General features: G+C 45.5%; 1 protein-coding gene across 1 annotated transcript in view; it reads right to left on the bottom strand.

Annotated features, from left to right (window-relative positions):
- The window catches only part of LAMA2 (laminin subunit alpha 2), a 1,492,466-nt gene that overhangs the window by 474,608 nt on the left and 996,140 nt on the right, over positions 1 to 21,718 (bottom strand). Inside the window, 1 exon segment of the mRNA XM_029596813.1 lies at positions 5,514 to 5,657. Coding sequence (XP_029452673.1) covers positions 5,514 to 5,657 — 144 coding nt within the window.

Below are 21,718 nucleotides of genomic sequence, written 5' to 3'. Positions count from 1 at the left end.
ATTCAGATAAAAATATTTTCCATTCTCATTATCCCATCGTTAGAATCCTAATTTAAATATGGTGAATAATATTTAATTTATGGATGTATAATTATTGTTGATGTAAATATTTTGATGGCTATCAGTTTTAATATGAATATAATTCTGTATCCTGTTTAGAATTGTAGATAGAGTGGTTATACATCTTTATAAATAAACAAGGCTCATTGAGCCAGGATCCCTATATTGGGCTGGATTTTAAAAGCCCTACGTGCGCTGGGCCTATTTTATAAAGGCCCAGTGACGCGCGTAAAGCCTCTGCTGTTGAAGCAGTGAGCTGCGCTAGATATGCATTCAAAGTGAAGTATCAGGCTTAATTTGTTATGGGTAGTGACCAGGAGCGGATTGACCTATCGGGGGATCGGGCATCCCCCGGTGGGCCGGTCTACCTTGTCATGTGGTCTCGACCGCGTGGCTCTTCCTCAGCCCAGCCTCAGCGCCTTCCAGTCAGCCCCTGCCGGAGGAATACAAATCGAGGCTGGCGGGGGCCGAAGAAAAGAAGATCAGCCAGCGCGGGCCGAAGAAATGAAGATGGGAACCTCCCAGCCAGCTGGGAGAAAATAAAATCGAGGCCGGCGGCGGCCGAAGAAAAGAAGATGGGCGCCTCCCAGCCAGCCTCAAGCGGGGGCTGGCTGGGCAGCGTCTATCTTCTTTTCTTCAGCCTCCGCCGGCCTCGATTTTAATTTCTTCCATCCCCGCTGGCAACGATTTTAATTTCTTCGGCCCCCGCCGGAGACCAAGAGGGCCGAAGAAATTAAAACTGAGGCCGGTGGGGGCCAGCGGTCTCCGGCGGGGGCCGAAGAAATTAAAATCGAAGCCGGCGGGGGCCAAAGAAGTGAACCGCTGCCGGAGACCAGCTGTTAAGCCTTGGATCGGAAGGGTGCTTCTGTGTGTATGTGAGAAAGGAACGGTGCGCGCGTGTGTGTGTGTGTGTATGAAAATAGTGCAACTTTTGAAAAGTTGGATGAAAGATTAAATTACTGAATGTTAAGCATCCCTCTTCTAGAAAATAAAATGTAGCAAAGTGGGTAGAGACAAATACTAAAGCAAAAAAAAAAAAACTATTTAAAATGTTCATCTCAGCAAAATCACAAATTTAAGATACTGATGCCAGGTGGGTTGTTTTTCTTTTTTTAGCATAATTTAAGCATGAAGACTAGAATAGTTACAATCTGAAATGGTTTTGCTATTTTTTTAAGCCTTTAGAAAATGTATATTTTTAAATGACTAAGACTGGAATCTTCCCATTTAAAAGGGAAGTTGATTAAGGATGTCTTTCGGTTCCATATCTCCCACATGAATAATCATATGACTGATAGTTTGAAGAAAGACACTTGCTTTATTGCCTGAAAGCGCAAAACGAGAAGCTGTAGGGTGTGGGTGGCTGTCCCTTGGGAGGACAGAACCCGAAGGAAGGGTGTCATTTCGCCTTCTGATAGGAATGTGGTTTTCTTATTTAATCGTTGGGATCATCACTTTCTCTTTTAGTAAAAGTGAAAAATGCAAGTCTGACAGCAAGGTGCTTCTGTGAGTGTAATGTGTATGTGAGACAGGGAGGGTGCTTCTGTGTGTCAGTGTGTGTGTGCAAGAGATATGGAGCATGTTTTTGGCTGGCTTGTGGCTGTGAGATAGAACGTGTGTAATTGAGAGCTTGTGTGTAAGTGAAATAGAGAGAGCATGTGTATGATTGAAAGCCTTTGTGTAAGTAAGTGAGAGCGAGAGCATTGTGTGATTGAGAGAGACTGGCCAGAGAGGTGACATGTGTATGTGTGAGACTGATCAGGGAGATGACTGGTATGTGTGTGCTCGTGTGTGAGTGAGAGAGAGAGAGACTGGTTGGGGAGATGATTGGTGTGTGAGAGACAGAAACTGGTCTTGAGGGTATGACTGGTGTGTGTGTGTGAGTGAGTGAGTGAGAGAGAGAAGAGATTGGTCGTGGTCCCTAAGGAAGAGGACCATGAGGACAGCTTCAGCAGCTATTGCTGCTTCTGGCGTCGCCTGCAAGGGAAAGGAGTAGGAGAACTGCTGGAGAGGGTAAGTAAAGGTGGCTTTTTAAGTTCATTTTTCTTGATTACCATTTTAATTATTGGGTAGTATGTGATGTGTCTGCTATTTGAAATATTTTATTGGTGTTTGGTAAAGTTTTCAAAATTTGCTTGAGTCTTTAATTATTGGATATTCTATTCATCAGCTGTTTTGAAATTATTTTATTAATATGATTTTATAATTATGATTCATGATTTATATATCTTGATTTTATTGATTGTTTCATGAGGAATGGTGACATTTTTGTTTTTCCATTGTTGCACTCTTTAGAGTCTGGCATGATACGTTTTACAGTTTAGTTTTTGTCTGCACATTTCTATTTATACTTTATGTGGCTTTATTCTGTATTTGGTGAGAGTTTGTGTTCTGCATGCAAGGAAGGAAGGAAGCATTCTTTTAGCATGTGGTTTCTCTGTAGGGATCTGTAGTAGCTTGGCCTGTTCTGTTTTCCTGATAGGAGGTGTATTGATATTTTAGATTCTGGTGTAATATTTGTGGTATTCTTTTTCATAGGTGGGGTTGTTATTCTTTGAGTTTTGGCAAATAGTACTGTGTTGATACGGGAGTAGCATGCTGAAATATAGGGGTGTGTACATATATATGTAAGTTAAATATGTAAATTATATATGTAAATTATATTGTATATGTAATTGGGTACCCATGGGCCAGTATGGAGAAAAATCTCCCGGGCCACTATTTTCCCTCAATCCGCCCCTGGTAGTGACCGCCGCAATAAGCAAGCTACTCCCACGCTTATTTGTTTACCCAGACCATGTAATTCAGTCCTTGTTGGTTGTTGTCTGAATATAAATCCTCTTTTCTTCAATCCCCCTGCCATTGAAGCAGTGATCTGTGCTGGATATGCATTCAAAGTGAACAGGCTTAATTGGTTCGGGGTAGTAACCGCTGCAACAAGCAAGCTACTCCCACGCTTATTGGTTTACCCAGACTGTGCTACCTTGTTGGTTGTTGCCTGAATGCAAATCCTCTTTTCCACATTTCCTCTTGCTGTTGAAGCATAGAGCAATGTTGGAGTCACAATAACTGTGTGAATGCTTATTGAATAAGGGTATTAATCACCAGGTAGTAGCCGTCATTCCCGCAAGCCACCCCATACCTCTTTTCTCTTCATTCCCATCCTCCAGGCTTTATGGATCCACAGTGTTTATCCCATGCCCCTTTGAAATTCTTCACAGTTTTGGTCTTCATCACCTCCTCCGGAAGGGCATTCCAGGAATCCACCACCCTCTCCATGAAGAAATACTTCCTGACATTGGTTCTATGTCTTCCTCCCTGGAGGTTTAAATCGTGACCCCTGGTTCTGCTGATGTTTTTCCAACGGAAAAGGTTTGTCGTTGACTTTGGATTATTAAAACCTTTCAAGTATCTGAATATCTGTATCATATCACCCCTGCTCCTCCTTTCCTCCTGGGTATACATATTTAGATTCTTCAATCTCTCCTCATATGTCATTCAATGAAGACCATCCACCTTTTTAGTCGCCCTTCTCTGGACCGCCTCCATCCTGTCTCTGTCCCTTCGGATATACGGTCTCGAGAACTGAGCACAGTACTCCAGATGAGGCCTCACCAAGGACTGTTCAAGGAGATAATTACTTCCCTTTTCTTACTTGATATTCCTCTCTCTATGCAGCCCAGTATTCTTCTGGCTTTAGCTATCGCCTTGTCACACTGTTTTGCCGACTTTAGAAACTATCACCCCAAGGTCTCTCTCCTGCTCCGTGCACATCAGCCCTTCACCCCCCATCGAACACATTTTTTTCGGATTTCCACACCCCATATGCATAACTCTGCACTGCTTGGCATTGAATCTCAGCTGCCATAACTTTGACCAGTCTTCCAGCTTCCTTAAATCCCATCTCATTCTCTCCACTCCTTCTGGCATGTCCAACTTTGTTGCTGATCAAGACAAACCTTACCTTCTATCCCATCCGCGATGTCGCTCACAAAGATATTGAACAAGACCATTCCCAACACTGACTCTTGTGGCACTCCGCTCATCATCGCTCTCTCTTTAGAATAAGTTTCATTTACCATCACACATTGTCTTCTGTCCTTCAACCAGTTTGCTATCCAGGCCACCACCTTGGCACTCACACCCAAGCTTCTCGTTTTATTCACAAGCCTCCTGTGCGGGACCATATCAAAAGCTTTGCTGAATTCCAAGTAGATGACATTGAATGCTCTTCCTCGATCCAATTCCTTAGTCACCCAATCAAAAAAGTCGATCAGATTTGTCTGACAGGACCTTCCCTTGGTGAAACCATGCTACCTCTGGTCCATCAATTCTGCTGCTTGTAGATAGTTCACTATTCTTTCCTTCAGCAGTGACTCCAATACTTTTCCCACCACAGAGGTGAGGCTAACTGGCCTGTAGTTTCCAGAATATTGATGTCACTTTTGGTTCCACTTTGCCACAGACTAGATACTTTAGAGTTCTTTCCCCCTTCTGATGATTTTTTGCCATTAGTTTCATGAGAATTGATAAGAAAACCCCAATTCTAGAGCACAAAATAGGCTGCAATACTTCCCCCTTTAATTTTAATGGAAATCTAATGAACCAATGAAACGAATAAACATGGTTTGTTTGTGTTTTTTCATTTTGAAACTAATGAAATGAATTTAGGTCCCAAAGAAATGAATGAACGAACCAAAACAAATCTTTTTCTTCTGCACATCCCTATCACCCTGTAGGGTACTGGCCCTTTTTGTTTTGCTGAAGACAGAGACCAGCACTGGCAGTAGGGTCAGAAGAGATCGCCTGCCTACAAATCAATATGTGCTATGTGAGTTGTTTTTACTTTGTCTTTTTATTATATACGTATGCACTGCAAACCATTTTGACTACTTTCCAGTAAAAAAAAAAACAGTATATAAAAATTGTTTAAATAAATAAATCAATAAAATCCTTTTGGTCAGAGGAGAGGCTTTCCAATATAGTACTGGTAAAAACAGGAAGAAAAACAATATCTGAAGTGAAAGTTCAGCATGACAAAAGGCAACAAAACAGTATCACAATCTGAAAAAACAAAGATTAAAAGGACAGTTTCCCAAACAATTGTAACCATGAATTGTGAATGTCAAAACTATTGAAATGCCCCTCCTCACAAGATCCCATTTCCATTTTTCAAGATTCAGATTCATTGCTTTATTCAGCTTTTTGTTGTTTTTTTTTTGTTTGTTTGTAATGGCTTTGCTTTGACTTGTCATCCTGTTACCTGAAAGGACTACAAAACGGAAAGAAAAATGTGCTGGCCTTGGTATTATACTGGAACACATTCCCCACTCCTTCTGAAAGGCACAAGGGAGAAGATTGCTTAAAATGTTTTACCATCTCTACGCCTGACTAAAAGACGCCAGCAGGATAGAACATTATCGCATTACACGGCTCAGCGCTTCCCTACTCACCCACATACGGATCAACCCATTCGCCTCGCTGCACTGAGTCGTCAGGCCAAAGCAATAGCAGCTGCTGCAGCCGAGTGGATTCCCCACGTAGAGGCCGAACATGCCAGCTTTGCACCTGTCACAGTGCACTCCGTCCACGTTCACCTGCAATCAAGAAGCACACTTTTGAAAAAAAGTAATTGTTTTCTCATCGGATTTTTTTTTTTTTTAATGAGAAGAACCTTCAGAACGTGCTACGAGACAGGAGCCAATATTTAAAGTGCCCCATACCTACTTCCAGTCAGGTCCTTCTCTCCCCAGCCTCTGCCACCTGACCTCCCCTTACAGATATATTCACAGTAACTCCAGCCCTGTGGTCCACAGGTCCTTACTGACTCCATGTATACACACACAGATTTCTCTGATCTAAACAGCTGAGAATCTTGTTGGCAAAGGAACATAAAGCAGGAAAAAGCCCTTTCGTTCTCTATCATAAATACCCATTCACACCTATATCCCCTGTGCGTGGAGCAGGGCACCTTGAAAATCAAAAGATACAGGGACTGTTAGTTTAGGGAGGTGCGGGTAGGGGGAATAAATTGCTCCAGAAAATGTTTATGAACAAAAATCGCCCACGATTTCTCTTTCTTTCTTCAGCTGATTGGGTATTTTTTTCCAAATCATTAACAATATTACCAGCGGGGGTCGAGATTGGCAGGTTTTCACTGCGATAATGTTGGTTATTTTTTTTAATTACACTATTAGGCTGAACAAAGAGGTAATCTACAAAATTGTAAAGGAGCTTTTAACAGAAAACTGTCACTTAAGAATTTAGTCCTCACTGTTACCTTGATGACTGAGCAAATTTCAGTTCTTCAAAATAGAACTTTTTGACACAAAGGGAAAAAGAAATATCAGGAGATGTGCTTTAATGTTTAGGATGCTCCTTCTATACAGTAAGTCACGTGTTCTCTTTATCAGAGGACACAGTACTGGATGATTTACTGTAAGATGGCACAAATTATGTACTTTCTGACACTGACAGTTCTCTATGATACTAAGAGGAACTAGAGGTATACATACATTTTTTTTTTGTCCCCGGGGTGGGCTGTTTTGGTCCACCCCTGGATTGCAAATTTTTCTCGGTGCCAATTTTGTTTAAAAAAAAAAAAAAAAAGCCCCAAACCTTCAAATTTTATTAAATACAATGCCCCCCAACCTCCCGAAAACCCCCCCCCCCAAGATTCGCCAAAAGTCCCTGGTAGTCCAATGGGGATCCCGGTAGCAATCTCTCACTCTCAGACCGTCGGCTGGCAGTAATCAAAATGGCGCCGTGGCCCTTTGCTCTTACCATGTGACAGGGGTTACCGGTGCCATTGGCCGGCCCCTGTCACATGGAAGGAGCAATGGACGGCTGGTGCCATCTTAAAAAATGGCACTCTTGGGGAATCTGGCGCATTTCCTGCAAGAATTCTGGTATAACCCCATTCCCGGGTGCAGACTGCTACCCGATGGGGCTGTAAACGTTTTTGGTTTACTCTTTGGGGATGGAACATAACCAGGCTGGCTTAGTCAGTCTTTTTCTTTCAGGGCCTGGATTCTTGGTTGAGTGGTGGGGACGATTACTCCCAAGGCCCTGAGTGCTAAAGGTAACCCTTCGTATTCTTGTTTTTGTCGCTGGGAGAGGGGTACTTGCATGACTTTGTATGTCTTTCTTTCTCTCTCTTGGGTTGTTGTGAATATGTAAAATGCACAGCTTTGATTTGATCCGGATTGGTTTAGTGGATTGAGTTAGTGTTGAATATGTATGTTTGTTGTAATCTGCTGAGACAGGAGGATCAGCGGAAAATCAGTATTTGAAATAAATAAAATAATTGTCTCAGTGTGTGCTGGTTGTACCAAATAAAACCACTGGAGCCCACTTTGTTAGTGTCCAAATCAAAGCTTTTACTGTTAACAATTTGTGAAGGATGGCACAACAAGAAATTAATCCACAGCACCACAGAATCTTTTAATTTTACAATCTCCTCCTCAGTCTGTGCAAGAATATCTGATGCCAGAGCCAGGGGAACCTTCTACCCTCCAGGGCATGGAAAAAATAAAGTCTCCAGGTGGGATGCCTTTAGATGGGCAGATCACCCTTTCCAGCTGGCCAAAAAATACAAAACGTTACTGCCTCTGCACGTAAAGATACATTCTTTCTCTCCCCAGGGTTTTGAAAACACTGGATGGGTGTCCTCAGGGATCTTAGACCTCTCTTTTCTCACAGATGATTTCCTGGACTTTTGTTTCTTATGCTGCCTTGTTATCTCTTCTTTATAGATCTCTGATGGGAGGCATCTCCTGAAGCAGGAAACTCTCTGAGCTTCAGTCAGGAAGGAAGGGGCAGCCAGAACTTCCTCCTGGATCTTGAATTCAAATTATTTTCTAATAACTGAATGTAATACCGGAGTTTATCCTTGCAGCAGGTCACTGACACCTCCATCCTTATGGACGGAGGTGCCAGTTAGGTGTTATGTTTTGGTATGGTTGTGAACCCTGGGCCGAGATGAGAGATGACTCCGCCCACAGGGAGGAGCCCTGTGGGACTCACCATCGGTAGGCGTGGTCTCAGAGGTTTAGGACATACGTGTAAAGGAGACTTTATTATAGAAGAGAAAGAGCAGAACCTGTGGAGCGGGGAACTGCAGTTAAAGAACAGTTCTTGAGTAAGGGGTATGCCCAGGGTGATACCTCAGATGTAATTATTCGGTAGTGGCCCGCGGAACAGGGCAAGCCAGGCAGCCTTCGTAGTAGTGAAGCAATTACCTCTGATGTGTAGATCCAGTAGTGGCCTGCACAGTGGGGTATGCCAGACAGCTTTCTCAATGATGACGCAATTACCTCAGGTGTGCAGATCTGGTGGTGGCCCGCAGCACAGGGTATGCAGAGGATGACTGTACAATGCTGGTGAAGCTGAGGTATGGAAGCTTATAAGGTTCCTGAAGAAGTTGAGGCAGCAATCTGTAGCATAGGTATGGTGAGGCAAATCCTGCTGAGAAGAGCGAGGTAGTGACCCGAGGCATGGGATAAACCGCAGGGAATCACAGCGAGGCTAGATAGAGTTGAAGTATGAAGAAGGTACTCATGATGCGTGGTTCTGAGAAGTAGAAAGTCCTGAGAAGTAGAACAAACAAAGGCTGGGAGGCCCTCCGAGGAGCGGATAGCCTAGGAATGCAGAAGAGCCCCCGATGAGCGGGTACTCAGAGCATTCACACAGCAAGCCAGGAACTGGAACCAAAGTCCAAGAGTAGTGGATTCAGCAATGAGGAAACTGCTTGCTAACTCGTCAGTGCATAGGGCAGGTCTGCTTAAGTAGAGACAGCAAGACTACGTCATCCGGAGGGGACGCCCCTGAGGTTCCTGCCATGACGTGTACATAGCTGGCCCATGCGCGCACGCCCGCGTATGCCTATGTGAGTCCAGAAGCAAGATGGCGTTCGGCAGCACCCTCGCCATCTCGGGAACGCCAGGGAGGTCAGCGGTGACTGGCGGAGGCCACCACTTGACCTAGATTAGATGGTGCAACGAAAAAAGGTGAGCATGAGAGGTCGTAGCCGTCTGCGACCGACGGGTGCAACATTAGGGAGGTCTTGTGTGCAGGTTAGGGAGGTCTTCCCTAACCTGCACAGCCCTAGAACACAGGGCTTCCCATGATCTGAGCCCAGGTGGTGTACAGGCTCTCATAAGGCTCCTACCACTTAAAATATTAAGTCCAAAAAATATACCGAGAGGGAAAATCCAAACCAGCCAGTGAATGAACTGGCGAGGAAACAGGAAACCTCTCCCAACCCTGGTCAAGACCACCAAGCAGGACTTGCCTGGTTTCTCTGACTCAGCCTGAAAACAACTAAAGATAAGCTCCTAACTACTTATTAACTTTGAGCAAAATAAAGAGACTGCCTCCCAAGTTCTAGCTAGAGCACTACTATTATAGACTCATCAGGGGGACGGCCATTTCAGACCCCTCAAAGGGAGGGGCTGCATTTGAATGGAAACCTCCCCCACCAACCATCCTGCACTAATCTAGTTGACACTTGACCGTAGAGTCTGCTACACAGGCAAATATTCGATGAGCCTGGTTGCATAGCTTCCAAGGCATCTGAACTCCTACAGATTAAGCAAAGCTCCTGGTCTGTGGTACAGTACGCAGTGTACTTCTGCACTCTGGCCTCTGAATGTCAGTGGGGCAGTGATAACCTGATTGCGATTTTCTGACACAGACTCTCAGAGTGCATTAAAGATGAGCTGTCCAGGATCTGCCAGATATCTTGTAAGGCCTGATTAGCCAGGCAGTATAGCTAGGCTTGACGTTTCAGGAATGGGTCAAAGAATGAGGCTTGGTTCACTGCCCCATTTGCTTCGCCCAATGTCGTTTAACCTCCTGCTCTCCTCCAGAGCTGGGAATGCACTAGTGGAAGCCATGAGGTTGGATCACTTCAGGCCATCAGCAGAAGAGAAGCAGAGATGCCATAACCTGAACCTGTGTTTATACCGTTCTGCATCTGGGCATTTTGGAAATTGATGTCCGAATAAACTGGGAAACTCCAGAACCTAGGCCTGGTGGAAGAGGTCACCATAATTCTCCACAACTGTTAGTACCAATACATAAGAACATAAGAAAATGCCATACTGGGTCAGACCAAGGGTCCATCAAGCCCAGCATCCTGTTTCCAACAGTGGCCAATCCAGGCCATAAGAACCTGGCAAGTACCCAAAAACTAAGTCTATTCCATGTAACTATTGCTAATGGCAGTGGCTATTCTCTAAGTGAACTTAATAGCAGGTAATGGACTTCTCCTCCAAGAACTTATCCAATCCTTTTTTAAACACAGCTATACTAACTGCACGAACCACATTCTCTGGCAACAAATTCCAGAGTTTAATTGTGCGTTGAGTAAAAAAGAACTTTCTCCGATTAGTTTTAAATGTGCCCCATGCTAACTTCATGGAGTGTCCCCTAGTCTTTCTACTATCCGAAAGAGTAAATAACCGATTCACATCTACCCGTTCTAGACCTCTCATGATTTTAAACACCTCTATCATATCCCCCCTCAGTCGTCTCTTCTCCAAGCTGAAAAGTCCTAACCTCTTTAGTCTTTCCTCATAGGGGAGTTGTTCCATTCCCCTTATCATTTTGGTAGCCCTTCTCTGTACCTTCTCCATCGCAATTATATCTTTTTTGAGATGCGGCGACCAGAATTGTACACAGTATTCAAGGTGCGGTCTCACCATGGAGCGATACAGAGGCATTATGACATTTTCCGTTTTATTCATCATTCCTTTTCTAATAATTCCCAACATTCTGTTTGCTTTTTTGACTGCCACAGCACACTGAACCGACGATTTCAATGTGTTATCCACTATGACACCTAGATCTCTTTCTTGGGTTGTAGCACCTAATATGGAACCCAACATCGTGTATTATAGCATGGGTTATTTTTCCCTATATGCATCACCTTGCACTTATCCACATTAAATTTCATCTGCCATTTGGATGCCCAATTTTCCAGTCTCACAAGGTCTTCCTGCAATTTATCACAATCTGCTTGTGATTTAACTACTCTGAACAATTTTGTGTCATCTGCAAATTTGATTATCTCACTCGTTGTATTTCTTTCCAGATCATTTATAAATATATTGAACAGTAAGGGTCCCAATACAGATCCCTGAGGCACTCCACTGTCCACTCCCTTCCACTGAGAAAATTGCCCATTTAATCCTACTCTCTGTTTCCTGTCTTTTAGCCAGTTTGCAATCCACGAAAGGACATCGCCACCTATCCCATGACTTTTTACTTTTCCTAGAAGCCTCTCATGAGAAACTTTGTCAAACGCCTTCTGAAAATCCAAGTATACTATATCTACCGGTTCACCTTTATCCACATGTTTATTAACTCCTTTAAAAAAGTGAAGCAGATTTGTGAGGCAAGACTTGCCTGGGTAAAGCCATGCTGACTTTGTTCCATTAAACCATGTCTTTCTATATGTTCTGTGATTTTGATGTTTAGAACACTTTCCACTATTTTTCCTGGCACTGAAGTCAGGCTAACTGGTCTGTAGTTTCCCGGATCGCCCCTGGAGCCCTTTTTAAATATTGGGGTTACATTTGCTATCCTCCAGTCTTCAGGTACAATGGATGATTTTAATGATAAGTTACAAATTTTTACTAATAGGTCTGAAATTTCATTTTTTAGTTCCTTCAGAACTCTGGGGTGTATATTTATTTATTTATTTTTTACTTTTATATACCGACATTCTTGCATTAAAGGCAAATCATGTCGGTTTACAGTGAAACAGAAAAAGCAGGAAAAAATTCCTTAGTCGATTACAATGAAACAGCTTAGTTAACAAAGGAAACAAAAATAAATTTTTACATATACACAAAAGTTTGCAAGAAGGGGTGCATAAAGGGGAGAGCCTTTTTGTCGCGCGCCTTTGGCGCGCGACGCCTGGTGTTGAGGCTGTCTTAACTGTCTGATGTTAGTGACGTCATGGGGGGGCGGGTCTAATGATGGCAGCACTTACATCGCTGCTTCTTTCCAGTTCCAGGTGAAGATCAAGCTGTTTCCTTCACTTCCCCTCCCATGACTGTGGGGTGAGAAGCGCTGCAGGGTGCCCCTTGATGTTATCTGGCTTTCCACACGCGACGCCTGGTGTTGAGGCTGTCTTAACTGTCTGATGTTAGTGACGTCATGGGGGGGCGGGTCTAATGATGGCAGCACTTTACATCGCTGCTTCTTTCCAGTTCCAGGTGAAGATCAAGCTGTTTCCTTCACTTCCCCTCCCATGACTGTGGGGTGAGAAGCGCTGCAGGGTGCCCCTTGATGTTATCTGGCTTTCCACACGCGACGCCTGGTGTTGAGGCTGTCTTAACTGTCTGATGTTAGTGACGTCATGGGGGGGCGGGTCTAATGATGGCAGCACTTACATCGCTGCTTCTTTCCAGTTCCAGGTGAAGATCAAGCTGTTTCCTTCACTTCCCCTCCCATGACTGTGGGGTGAGAAGCGCTGCAGGGTGCCCCTTGATGTTATCTGGCTTTCCACACGCGACGCCTGGTGTTGAGGCTGTCTTAACTGTCTGATGTTAGTGACGTCATGGGGGGGCGGGTCTAATGATGGCAGCACTTACATCGCTGCTTCTTTCCAGTTCCAGGTGAAGATCAAGCTGTTTCCTTCACTTCCCCTCCCATGACTGTGGGGTGAGAAGCGCTGCAGGGTGCCCCTTGATGTTATCTGGCTTTCCACACGCGACGCCTGGTGTTGAGGCTGTCTTAACTGTCTGATGTTAGTGACGTCATGGGGGGGGCGGGTCTAATGATGGCAGCACTTACATCGCTGCTTCTTTCCAGTTTCCAGGTGAAGATCAAGCTGTTTCCTTCACTTCCCCTCCCATGACTGTGGGGTGAGAAGCGCTGCAGGGTGCCCCTTGATGTTATCTGGCTTTCCACACGCGACGCCTGGTGTTGAGGCTGTCTTAACTATACCATCCAGTCCATCTGAATCATTACCCATGAAAACCTTCTCCATTACGGGTACCTCCCCAACATCCTCTTCAGTAAACACCGAAGCAAAGAAATCATTTAATCTTTCCACGATGGCCTTATCTTCTCTAAGTGCCCCTTTAACCCCTCGATCATCTAACGGTCCAACTGACTCCCTCACAGGCTTTCTGCTTCGGATATATTTAAAAAAGTTTTTACTGTGAGTTTTTGCCTCTACAGCCAACTTCTTTTCAAATTCTCTCTTAGCCTGTCTTATCAATGTCTTACATTTAACTTGCCAATGTTTATGCTTTATCCTATTTTCTTCTGTTGGATCCTTCTTCCAATTTTTTGAATGAAGATCTTTTGGCTAAAATAGCTTCTTTCACCTCCCCTTTTAACCATGCCGGTAATCGTTTTGCCTTCTTTTCCACCTTTCTTAATGTGTGGAATACATCTGGACTGTGCTTCTAGAATGGTATTTTTTAACAATGACCACGCCTCTTGGACATTTTTTACTTTTGTAGCTGCTCCTTTCAGTTTTTTTCTAACAATTTTTCTCATTTTATCAAAGTTTCCCTTTTGAAAGTTTAGCACGAGAGCCTTGGATTTGCACACTGTTCCTTTTCCAGTCATTAAATCAAATTTGATCATATTATGATCACTATTGCCAAGCGGCCCCACCACCGTTACCTCTCTCACCAAGTCCTGTGCTCCACTGAGAATTAGATCTAAAATTGCTCCCCTTTCTCGTCGGTTCCTGAACCAATTGTTCCATAAAGCTATCATTTATTCCATCCAGGAACGTTATCTCTCTAGCGTGACCCGATGATACATTTACCCAGTCTATATTGGGGTAATTGAAGTCTCCCATTATTACTGCACTACCAATTTGGTTAGCTTCCCTAATTTCTCTTAGCATTTCACTGTCCATCTCACCATCTTGACCAGGTGGACGGTAGTATACCCCTATCACTGTAGTCTTCCCTGATACACAAGGGATTTCTACCCATAAAGATTCAATTTTGTATTTAGTCTCATGCAGGATGTTTATCCTGGTGGACTCTATGCCATCCCGGACATAAAGCGCCACACCTCCTCCCGACTGCTCCTCTCTGTCATTGCGATATAATTTGTACCCCGGTATAGCACTGTCCCATTGGTTATCCTCTTTCCACCATGTCTCTGAGATGCCAATTAAGTCTATGTCATCATTTACTGCTATACATTCTAATTCTCCCATCTTACTTTCTTAGACTTCTGGCATTAGCATACAAACATTTCAAAGTTTGTTTTTTGTTTGTATTTTTTATTCTGCTTTTAATTGATAGGGATAAGTTAGAATTTTTTAGCTCAGGTGAGTTTTTAGTTACAGGCACTTGGACTACTTTTCTAATTATTGGAACCTCACTGTCGGGATGCCCTAATTCTAATGCATCATTAGTATCCTTTAAAGATACATCTCTCCGAACATGCGCTGCTGAGCGACTGTCGGCTTTCCCCTTTGTTCTAGTTTAAAAGCTGCTCTATCTCCTTTTTAAAGGTTAGCGCCAGCAGTCTGGTTCCACCCTGGTTAAGGTGGAGCCCATCCCTTCGGAAGAGACTCCCCCTTCCCCAAAAGGTTCCCCAGTTCCTAACAAAACTGAATCCCTCTTCCTTGCACCATCGTCTCATCCACGCATTGAGACTCCGGAGCTCTGCCTGCCCTCTGGTGACCTGCGCGTGGAACAGGGAGCATTTCAGAGAATGCTACCCTGGAGGTTCTGGATTTAATCTTTCTACCTAAGAGCCTAAATTTGGCTTCCAGAACCTCCCTCCCACATTTTCCTATGTCGTTGGTGCCCACGTGTACCACGACAGCCGGCTCCTCCCCAGCACTGTCTAAAATCCTATCTAGGTGACGCGTCTAGCCCTTGGGGACATTCTTGCCGATGCTCTTGCCGATGCTCTTGCCTTTCTGCATATTGATGCTGGGGACAGATTTAGCCATAAGGCTCTGGTCCAACACTACTGAATACCGATGGTTTCTTCCTTGTACACCCTGCTCTCAGTCTCCTTTTTTATGGAGAACATTTACCTGGACATTTCACAAGAGCCACAGTAGAACTGACCATGCAAACAGGGATCCTGCATGGAGAGAAGATTAGCCTCTAGGTGTTGCCCAAGGCAGTCAACACAGCTATCTTGGGTCTGCTGAGGTTTATGCTATATCAGCCCCACATTGACTGGACAACATTACAAATCACCAGATGGAGTCCTAGCTGTCATAAGCAATGCCTTTCCAAATTTTCCCTTGTGGTGCCTGTGGATCAGAGCTTCCGGGTCTGCCATCACAATATATCAAACTTGCAGATGTTTTCAGCAAACAGCAGGCTGAGGTCCTGCTGCCTCATCATTCTTACAATTGTGCAATAAACTTGGTCCCCGGCAAGGTTCCATCCAGAGGCAGAGTTTACCCATTTTCTGCTCCTGAAACAGAGGCTATGAGCAAATATGTTAAAGAGAAACTGGACTAAAGCTTCATTCGCCCCTCTTCCTCACCTGCAGGGGCTGGATTCTTTTTCATAGAGAAGGACAGGTCATTACATCCCTGCATTGATTATCGTAGTCTTAACTCTATTACCAAGAAGAATCATATCCTCTTCCCTTGATCTCCAAGCCATAGACTACCTTTGGGGTATGGAAATATTTATCAAGGTGGACCATGCGGGGGGTGGGGGGGGGGGGCATTCAGCCTGATCAGAATTTGAGAGGGTGACGAGTGGAAGAATGATTTTAACACCCATGATGGACATTGGACATTATTAATACCTAGTGATGCCCTTTGGGTTGTGCAATGCCCCGCAGTCTTCCAATTTATGATGAGAACCTCCAGGACCTTCACTACTTCTATGTGGTGGTTTTCCTGGATGATATTCTAGTCTTCTCAAAGTCATTGTTGGAGCACTGTGATCATGTGAAGCAGGTTCTCCAGAAATTCTGTGAACACCACCATTAAACCAAGTTAGAGAAGTATATAATATATAATCTCTCTCCAAGGCCTGCATATGGATCCAAATAAATTAAAAGCCATACTGGAGTGGCCCCAGCTCATGGGTCTTAAGGTGCTGCAGTGCTTCCTGGGGTTTGCAAATTACTATATGCATCCTGGTGGCTCCACTCACAGCCCTAACTAAAAAGGGCTTGGACACCAAGAACTGGACTATGGATGTTATCCAAACCTTTGAGAGTCTCAAAGAAGAGTTCACCCTTGATCCATGCCTACATGTTGCGCATCCTGGCCGCATTGGTGCCGCGGTTGGACCTGCTCACCTTGCGCTGCCCTCCACCAGTTACGGCCTTGCCACAGCCGCCAGCTCCCGACGCCCTAGACGCTCTCCCACGCCACAGGCCTCTCAGCGGAGCTCCCGTAGGGGCTCTGTGTTCTCCATCTCCTCAGCCACGCCCCTAGGTGTGCCCAGCCGACATCTCTACTAGGGATGTGAATCGTGTGCCCTATCGTCTTAACGATTGAAATCGTCTGGCAGGAGAAGAAAATCGTGTTTGGCACGATTGTTTAGTTAAAAAATCGTTTTTTCCGATTAGTGCGCACTAACCGGGAGTTAGTGCGCACTAACAGAAAATGATACAATTTGACACTTTTCAGGTCAGTTAAGGTCAGTTTAGGAATGAATATGTATTCCTATTGGCTGCCCTCTTATTTATTCATGTTACCAAGGTTCCCACTGACAATATATGGGGGATGGGAAATGGAAACAGTTGGTAGCTTGACAAAAAAAGTAATGTGATCAGTCAATGTGACTAGAACTTTTGCCCTAACCCTGATACCAGGGGTGTTGTGATCTTCCTGCACACAGTGCCCTAACCCTGACACCAGGGGTGTTGTGATCTTCCTGTACACAGTGCCCTATCCCTATTAATACCAGGAGTGTTGTGATCTTCCTGCACACAGTGCCCTAACCCTGATACCAGGGGTGTTGTGATCTTCCTGCTCACAGTGCCCTATCCCTATTAATACCAGGAGTGTTGTGATCTTCCTGCACACAGTGCCCTAACCCTGACACCAGGGGTGTTGTGATCTTCCTGCATGCATTGCCCTATCCCGCCTGCATTACTAGTGAGAGGCTGGCTTCACAGACAGGGGGGAGCTTCCTGACCCTCACTCCTCCCCTCTCCCATGTCCCAGCCAGTGAATGCTGTGTGGGTGAGGGGGGGGGGGGGAGGATGGTGAGGCTGAAACAGCTCCTTCCCTGCATTACTAGTGAGAGGCTGGCTTCACAGACAGGGGGGAGCTGCCTGACACTCACTCCTCCCCTCCCCCATGTCCCAGCCAGTGAATGGTGTGTGGGTGAGGGGGGGGGGGAGGATGGTGAGGCTGAAACAGCTCCTTCCCTGCATTACTAGTGAGAGGCTGGCTTCACAGACAGGGGGGAGCTGCCTGACACTCACTCCTCCCCTCCCCCATGTCCCAGCCAGTGAATGGTGTGTGGGTGAGTGGGGGTTGGGAGGATGGTGAAGGCGGAGACAGCTCCCTCCCTGCATTACTAGTGAGAGGCTGGCTTCACAGACAGGGGGGAGCTGCCTGACCCTCACTCCTCCGGGGTGTTGTGATCTTCCTGCACACAGTGCCCTATCCCTGATACCAGGGGTGTTGTGATCTTCCTGCATGCAGTGCCCTATCCCTATTAATACCAGGAGTGTTGTGATCTTCCTGCACGCAGTGCCCTATCCCTAATACCAGGGGTGTTGTGATCTTCCTGCATGCAGTGCCCTATCCCGGTTACCGGGGGTGTTGTGATCTTCTTGCACACATCCCGGTATCAGGGATAGGGCACTGCGTGCAGGAAGATCACAACACTCCCGGTATCAGGAATAGGGCACTGTGTGCAGGAAGATCACAACACCCCTGGTATTAGGGATAGGGCACTATGTGCAGGAAGATCACAACACTCCTGGTATTAATAGGGATAGGGCACTATGTGCAGGAAGATCACAACACCCCTGGTATCAGGGTTAGGGCACTGTGTGCAGGAAGATCACAACACTCCTGGTATTAATAGGGATAGGGCACTGTGTGCAGGAAGATCACAACACCCCTGGTGTCAGGGTTAGGACACTGTGTGCAGGAAGATCACAACACCCCTGGTATCAGGGATAGGGCACTGAGTGCAGGAAGATCACAACACCCCTGGTATCAGGAATAGGGCACAAGTTCTAGTCATATTGACTGATCACATTACTTTTTTTGTCAACTACCAACAGTTTCCATTTCCCATCCCCCCAACCATCACCCTCAGTTGGAACCTTGGTAACATCAATAGATAAGAGGGCAGCCAGCCAATAGGAATACATATTCATTCCTAACTGACCTTTACTGACCTGGAAAGTGTCAATAATTTGTATCATTTTCTGTTAGTGTTCCTGAGTTTCCATTTCCATTTCCCATCCCCCAACCATCACCTCAGTGGGAACCTTGGTAACATCAATAGATAAGAGGGCAGCCAGCCAATAGGAATACATATTCATTCCTAACTGACCTTTACTGACCTGGAAAGTGTCAATTTGTATCATTTTCTGTTAGTGCGCACTAACTCCCGTTAGTGCGCACTAACACGATTTAACGATTTTTAACGATAAATCGTTAGAATTTCTATTGTATTGTGTTCTATAACGATTTAAGACAATATTAAAATTATCGGACGATAATTTTAATCGTTGAAAAACGATTCACATCCCTAATCTCTACTTTTAAAGGGCCAAGCGCAGGAAACCCGGCTCGGATGCATTCCGATGACATCACCAGCCCTAGTATATAAGGCGAGACTTTGTCCCCAGAACCTCGCCATGGCAATTGGTTCGGACTAATGCTAACTTTACAGAGATGAGTATTGACCAATTTATGATTGATATATGATCACTGAGATTGGAATTTGTCAGCAAGTTTGAGAGACATTTTTAGATAAAATTGATGATATTGATAATAAAGTAAGGTGACCTAGTACTAATTTGGGTGTTTGATTGATATACAAACTCTAAGTGTGGGTCCTACAAAAACATTAAAAAATATATAAAAATATATATTTGGAAAAAACAAGTGTGGCTATATGTGAGAAGAAAGAATTTGAAAAATACACCAGTAGACTAATCTGATTACGTTGTGATACTTTTCATAGTCTCTGGAATACATTTTGGTATAGAGGGCAGATTTTGAAATTAATATCCTGAACTATCCCATAACACCCATATCGCCTCTGCCCCAGAAGTTTCTCCTTTCACCATAGTTTTTGGATGTCAACCTCGCTTACCACTCCCAGTTCCACTCAGTGTGCCCTCACCTGCAGCCCAGTCCACAGCACATAGCATTTGCCGGGCCGCCGGCTCTGGGATCAAGTAAGGGAGCGACTCTGACAAGCAGCTGATGGGGCCAAGCGCGTCACTGACACCCATCATCAGGCTGCGCCCATATTCCTACCTGGACAAAACGTCTGGCTTAGCACTAAGCACATCCGGCTACGGTTGCTTTTCCAATGGCTAGCCCCCAAATTCGTAGGTACATTCCCTATCCTATGAGGGGTAGAAGCGGTCACTTACCAGCTGAAACTACCAGCTTCCATGGGAATTCATAACACGTTCCACGTGTCGCTACTCAAACCCTTGACTTTGTCTTGGTCTTTCCGAAGGCCTCCTCCACTGACACAACATTCAGCGGAACCCAAAGACACCCTTCAGGTTAGAGAAATCCTGTACGTCCGACGTCGTAGAGGCCACTGGGAATATCTCCTTTCATGGGAGGGCTTCGGCCCAGAAGAGAATTCATGGGAGCCCTCTCACCACATTCTCAACAAGAATCTTCTTCAGGAGTTTCGTCATCTACACCCAGAAAAACCCAGACCAGTAAAGAGGAGGCCTAGAAGGGGGGTACTGTTGCGCGTCCTGGCCGCGTTGGTACCGCGGTCGGGCCTGCTCACCTTGCATTTCCCTCCACCAGTTTCGGCCTTGCTGCAGCCGCCAGCTCCCAACATCCTCGACGCTCTCCCCAGGCGTCCTCGGTCTCTTCCACGCCACAGGCCTCTCAGCGGAGCTCCCGTAGGGCTCCACGTCCTCCAACTCCTCGGGCCCGCCCCTAGGCACGCGCACAGCTGATATTTCTACTTTTAAAGGGCCAAGCGCGGAAAACTTGGCTCGGACACATTCCAATGACATCGCACAGCCCTAGTATATAAGGCAAGACTCTGTCCCCAGAACCTTGCCTTGGCAATTGGGTCGAAACCTCGGTGTTTCTAGTTTGCCTGTTCCTTGCTCCTGTGCCTGATCCTGTGTTCCAGCGTCTCCTTGTTCCAGCGTTTCCATGTCCCAGTGTTCCCGTTGTCCTCCATGTCTTCCAGCATCTGTCTTGGTCCTGCTCCACGTTCCCTAGTAGTACCCTTCAGACTGATTTTTGGTACTGACCTCTGCTTGCCTGACTACGACTGACTGCTGCCTGGACCTGACCTTTGCCTGCCTTCTGACCACGTTGACCGCTGCCTGGAACCGACCTCTGCCTGCCTGACCACGTTGACCGCTGCCTGGAACTGAACTTCGCTTGCCTCGACTACGCTCGGACTGACCTTGGATTTGACCCTTGCTTTGGCTGACCACTTCTGGATGGATACCCTGGCTTTGACCATTGCGCTTCACTCGAAAACTTTCTTCTTGCCTTCTGTGACCACCAGACCGACCTGCTTGGAGTCTGCCCGCGGCTTTCTTCTGACCAGACCCACAGGCGCTGCCTGTTCTGCCCAGAGAACCTTCCTGAACTGTTACCTCCCTGAGGTCTCCGGAGTCTCCAGTTCAGGTCTTGTTCATTCTCTCTGCATCAGCCGTGCACCCTTACTCATAGTGGGCACACCTCTCCGCTACCTCTCCGGGAGACCCTCTGAGGCCCACCTAAGTCCAGGTGGTCCAGGTATCCAAGGGCCCAACCTTTAGAAACCCTGGACTGTTATTGGCGAAGCTCCATCTAGCCTCTGTCTCCTCGTGTGCTCCGCCTCCTGGTGGCAGGCGCTCTCTGGGTCTGACCAGAGGGCTGTACCAATCCTGCACCAGGCCAAGGGTCCACCTCCAGTGCAATACTACACCACGCAGATCTGTCTAAGCCATTCATCCTGGATGTACTCTTGGGATACTCTTGGGGTAGGCGCTGTCCTCCTTTAGCATAACCATAATGGTACTCTTGTGACCAGCTCCTACTTTTCAAAGAAATTCTGTGCAGCAGAGAAAAATTATACCATTGGAGATTATGAGTTACTAGTGGTCAAGCTAGCCTTAAAAGAATGGCGACACCTGTTGGAAGGAGCCAATAAGTATCTATATGACTCAAAAAACCTAGAAAATTACAATAGAGAGAATGTTTATAATTAACAAGAAACCTTTTTTAATCAATTTAAATGTTTTCTACAAAATTGCAAAAACACAATTTACAAATTACATGGCATACAAACATGAACTACAGACATCGCTAGATTAATCTCCCAGCCCATAAAAGATGTAATAAAAACAATCACAAACACTTATTCAAATTAGTCACATTCACATCTTTCCATTCTATACCATACTACTTACAATAAAAAACTAACAGGCAAATTTTAAATTGTCTGCACACGTAAAATATGGGGGTTATGCGTGTAGCCGGGCCTTGCGAGTGGCACGCATTTTAGAAGGGGCC

This window comes from Rhinatrema bivittatum, chromosome 3 (assembly GCF_901001135.1).
Source record: "Rhinatrema bivittatum chromosome 3, aRhiBiv1.1, whole genome shotgun sequence".
In the NCBI taxonomy this organism is placed as follows: domain Eukaryota; kingdom Metazoa; phylum Chordata; class Amphibia; order Gymnophiona; family Rhinatrematidae; genus Rhinatrema; species Rhinatrema bivittatum.
This window is presented reverse-complemented; position numbering and strand designations above follow the sequence as displayed.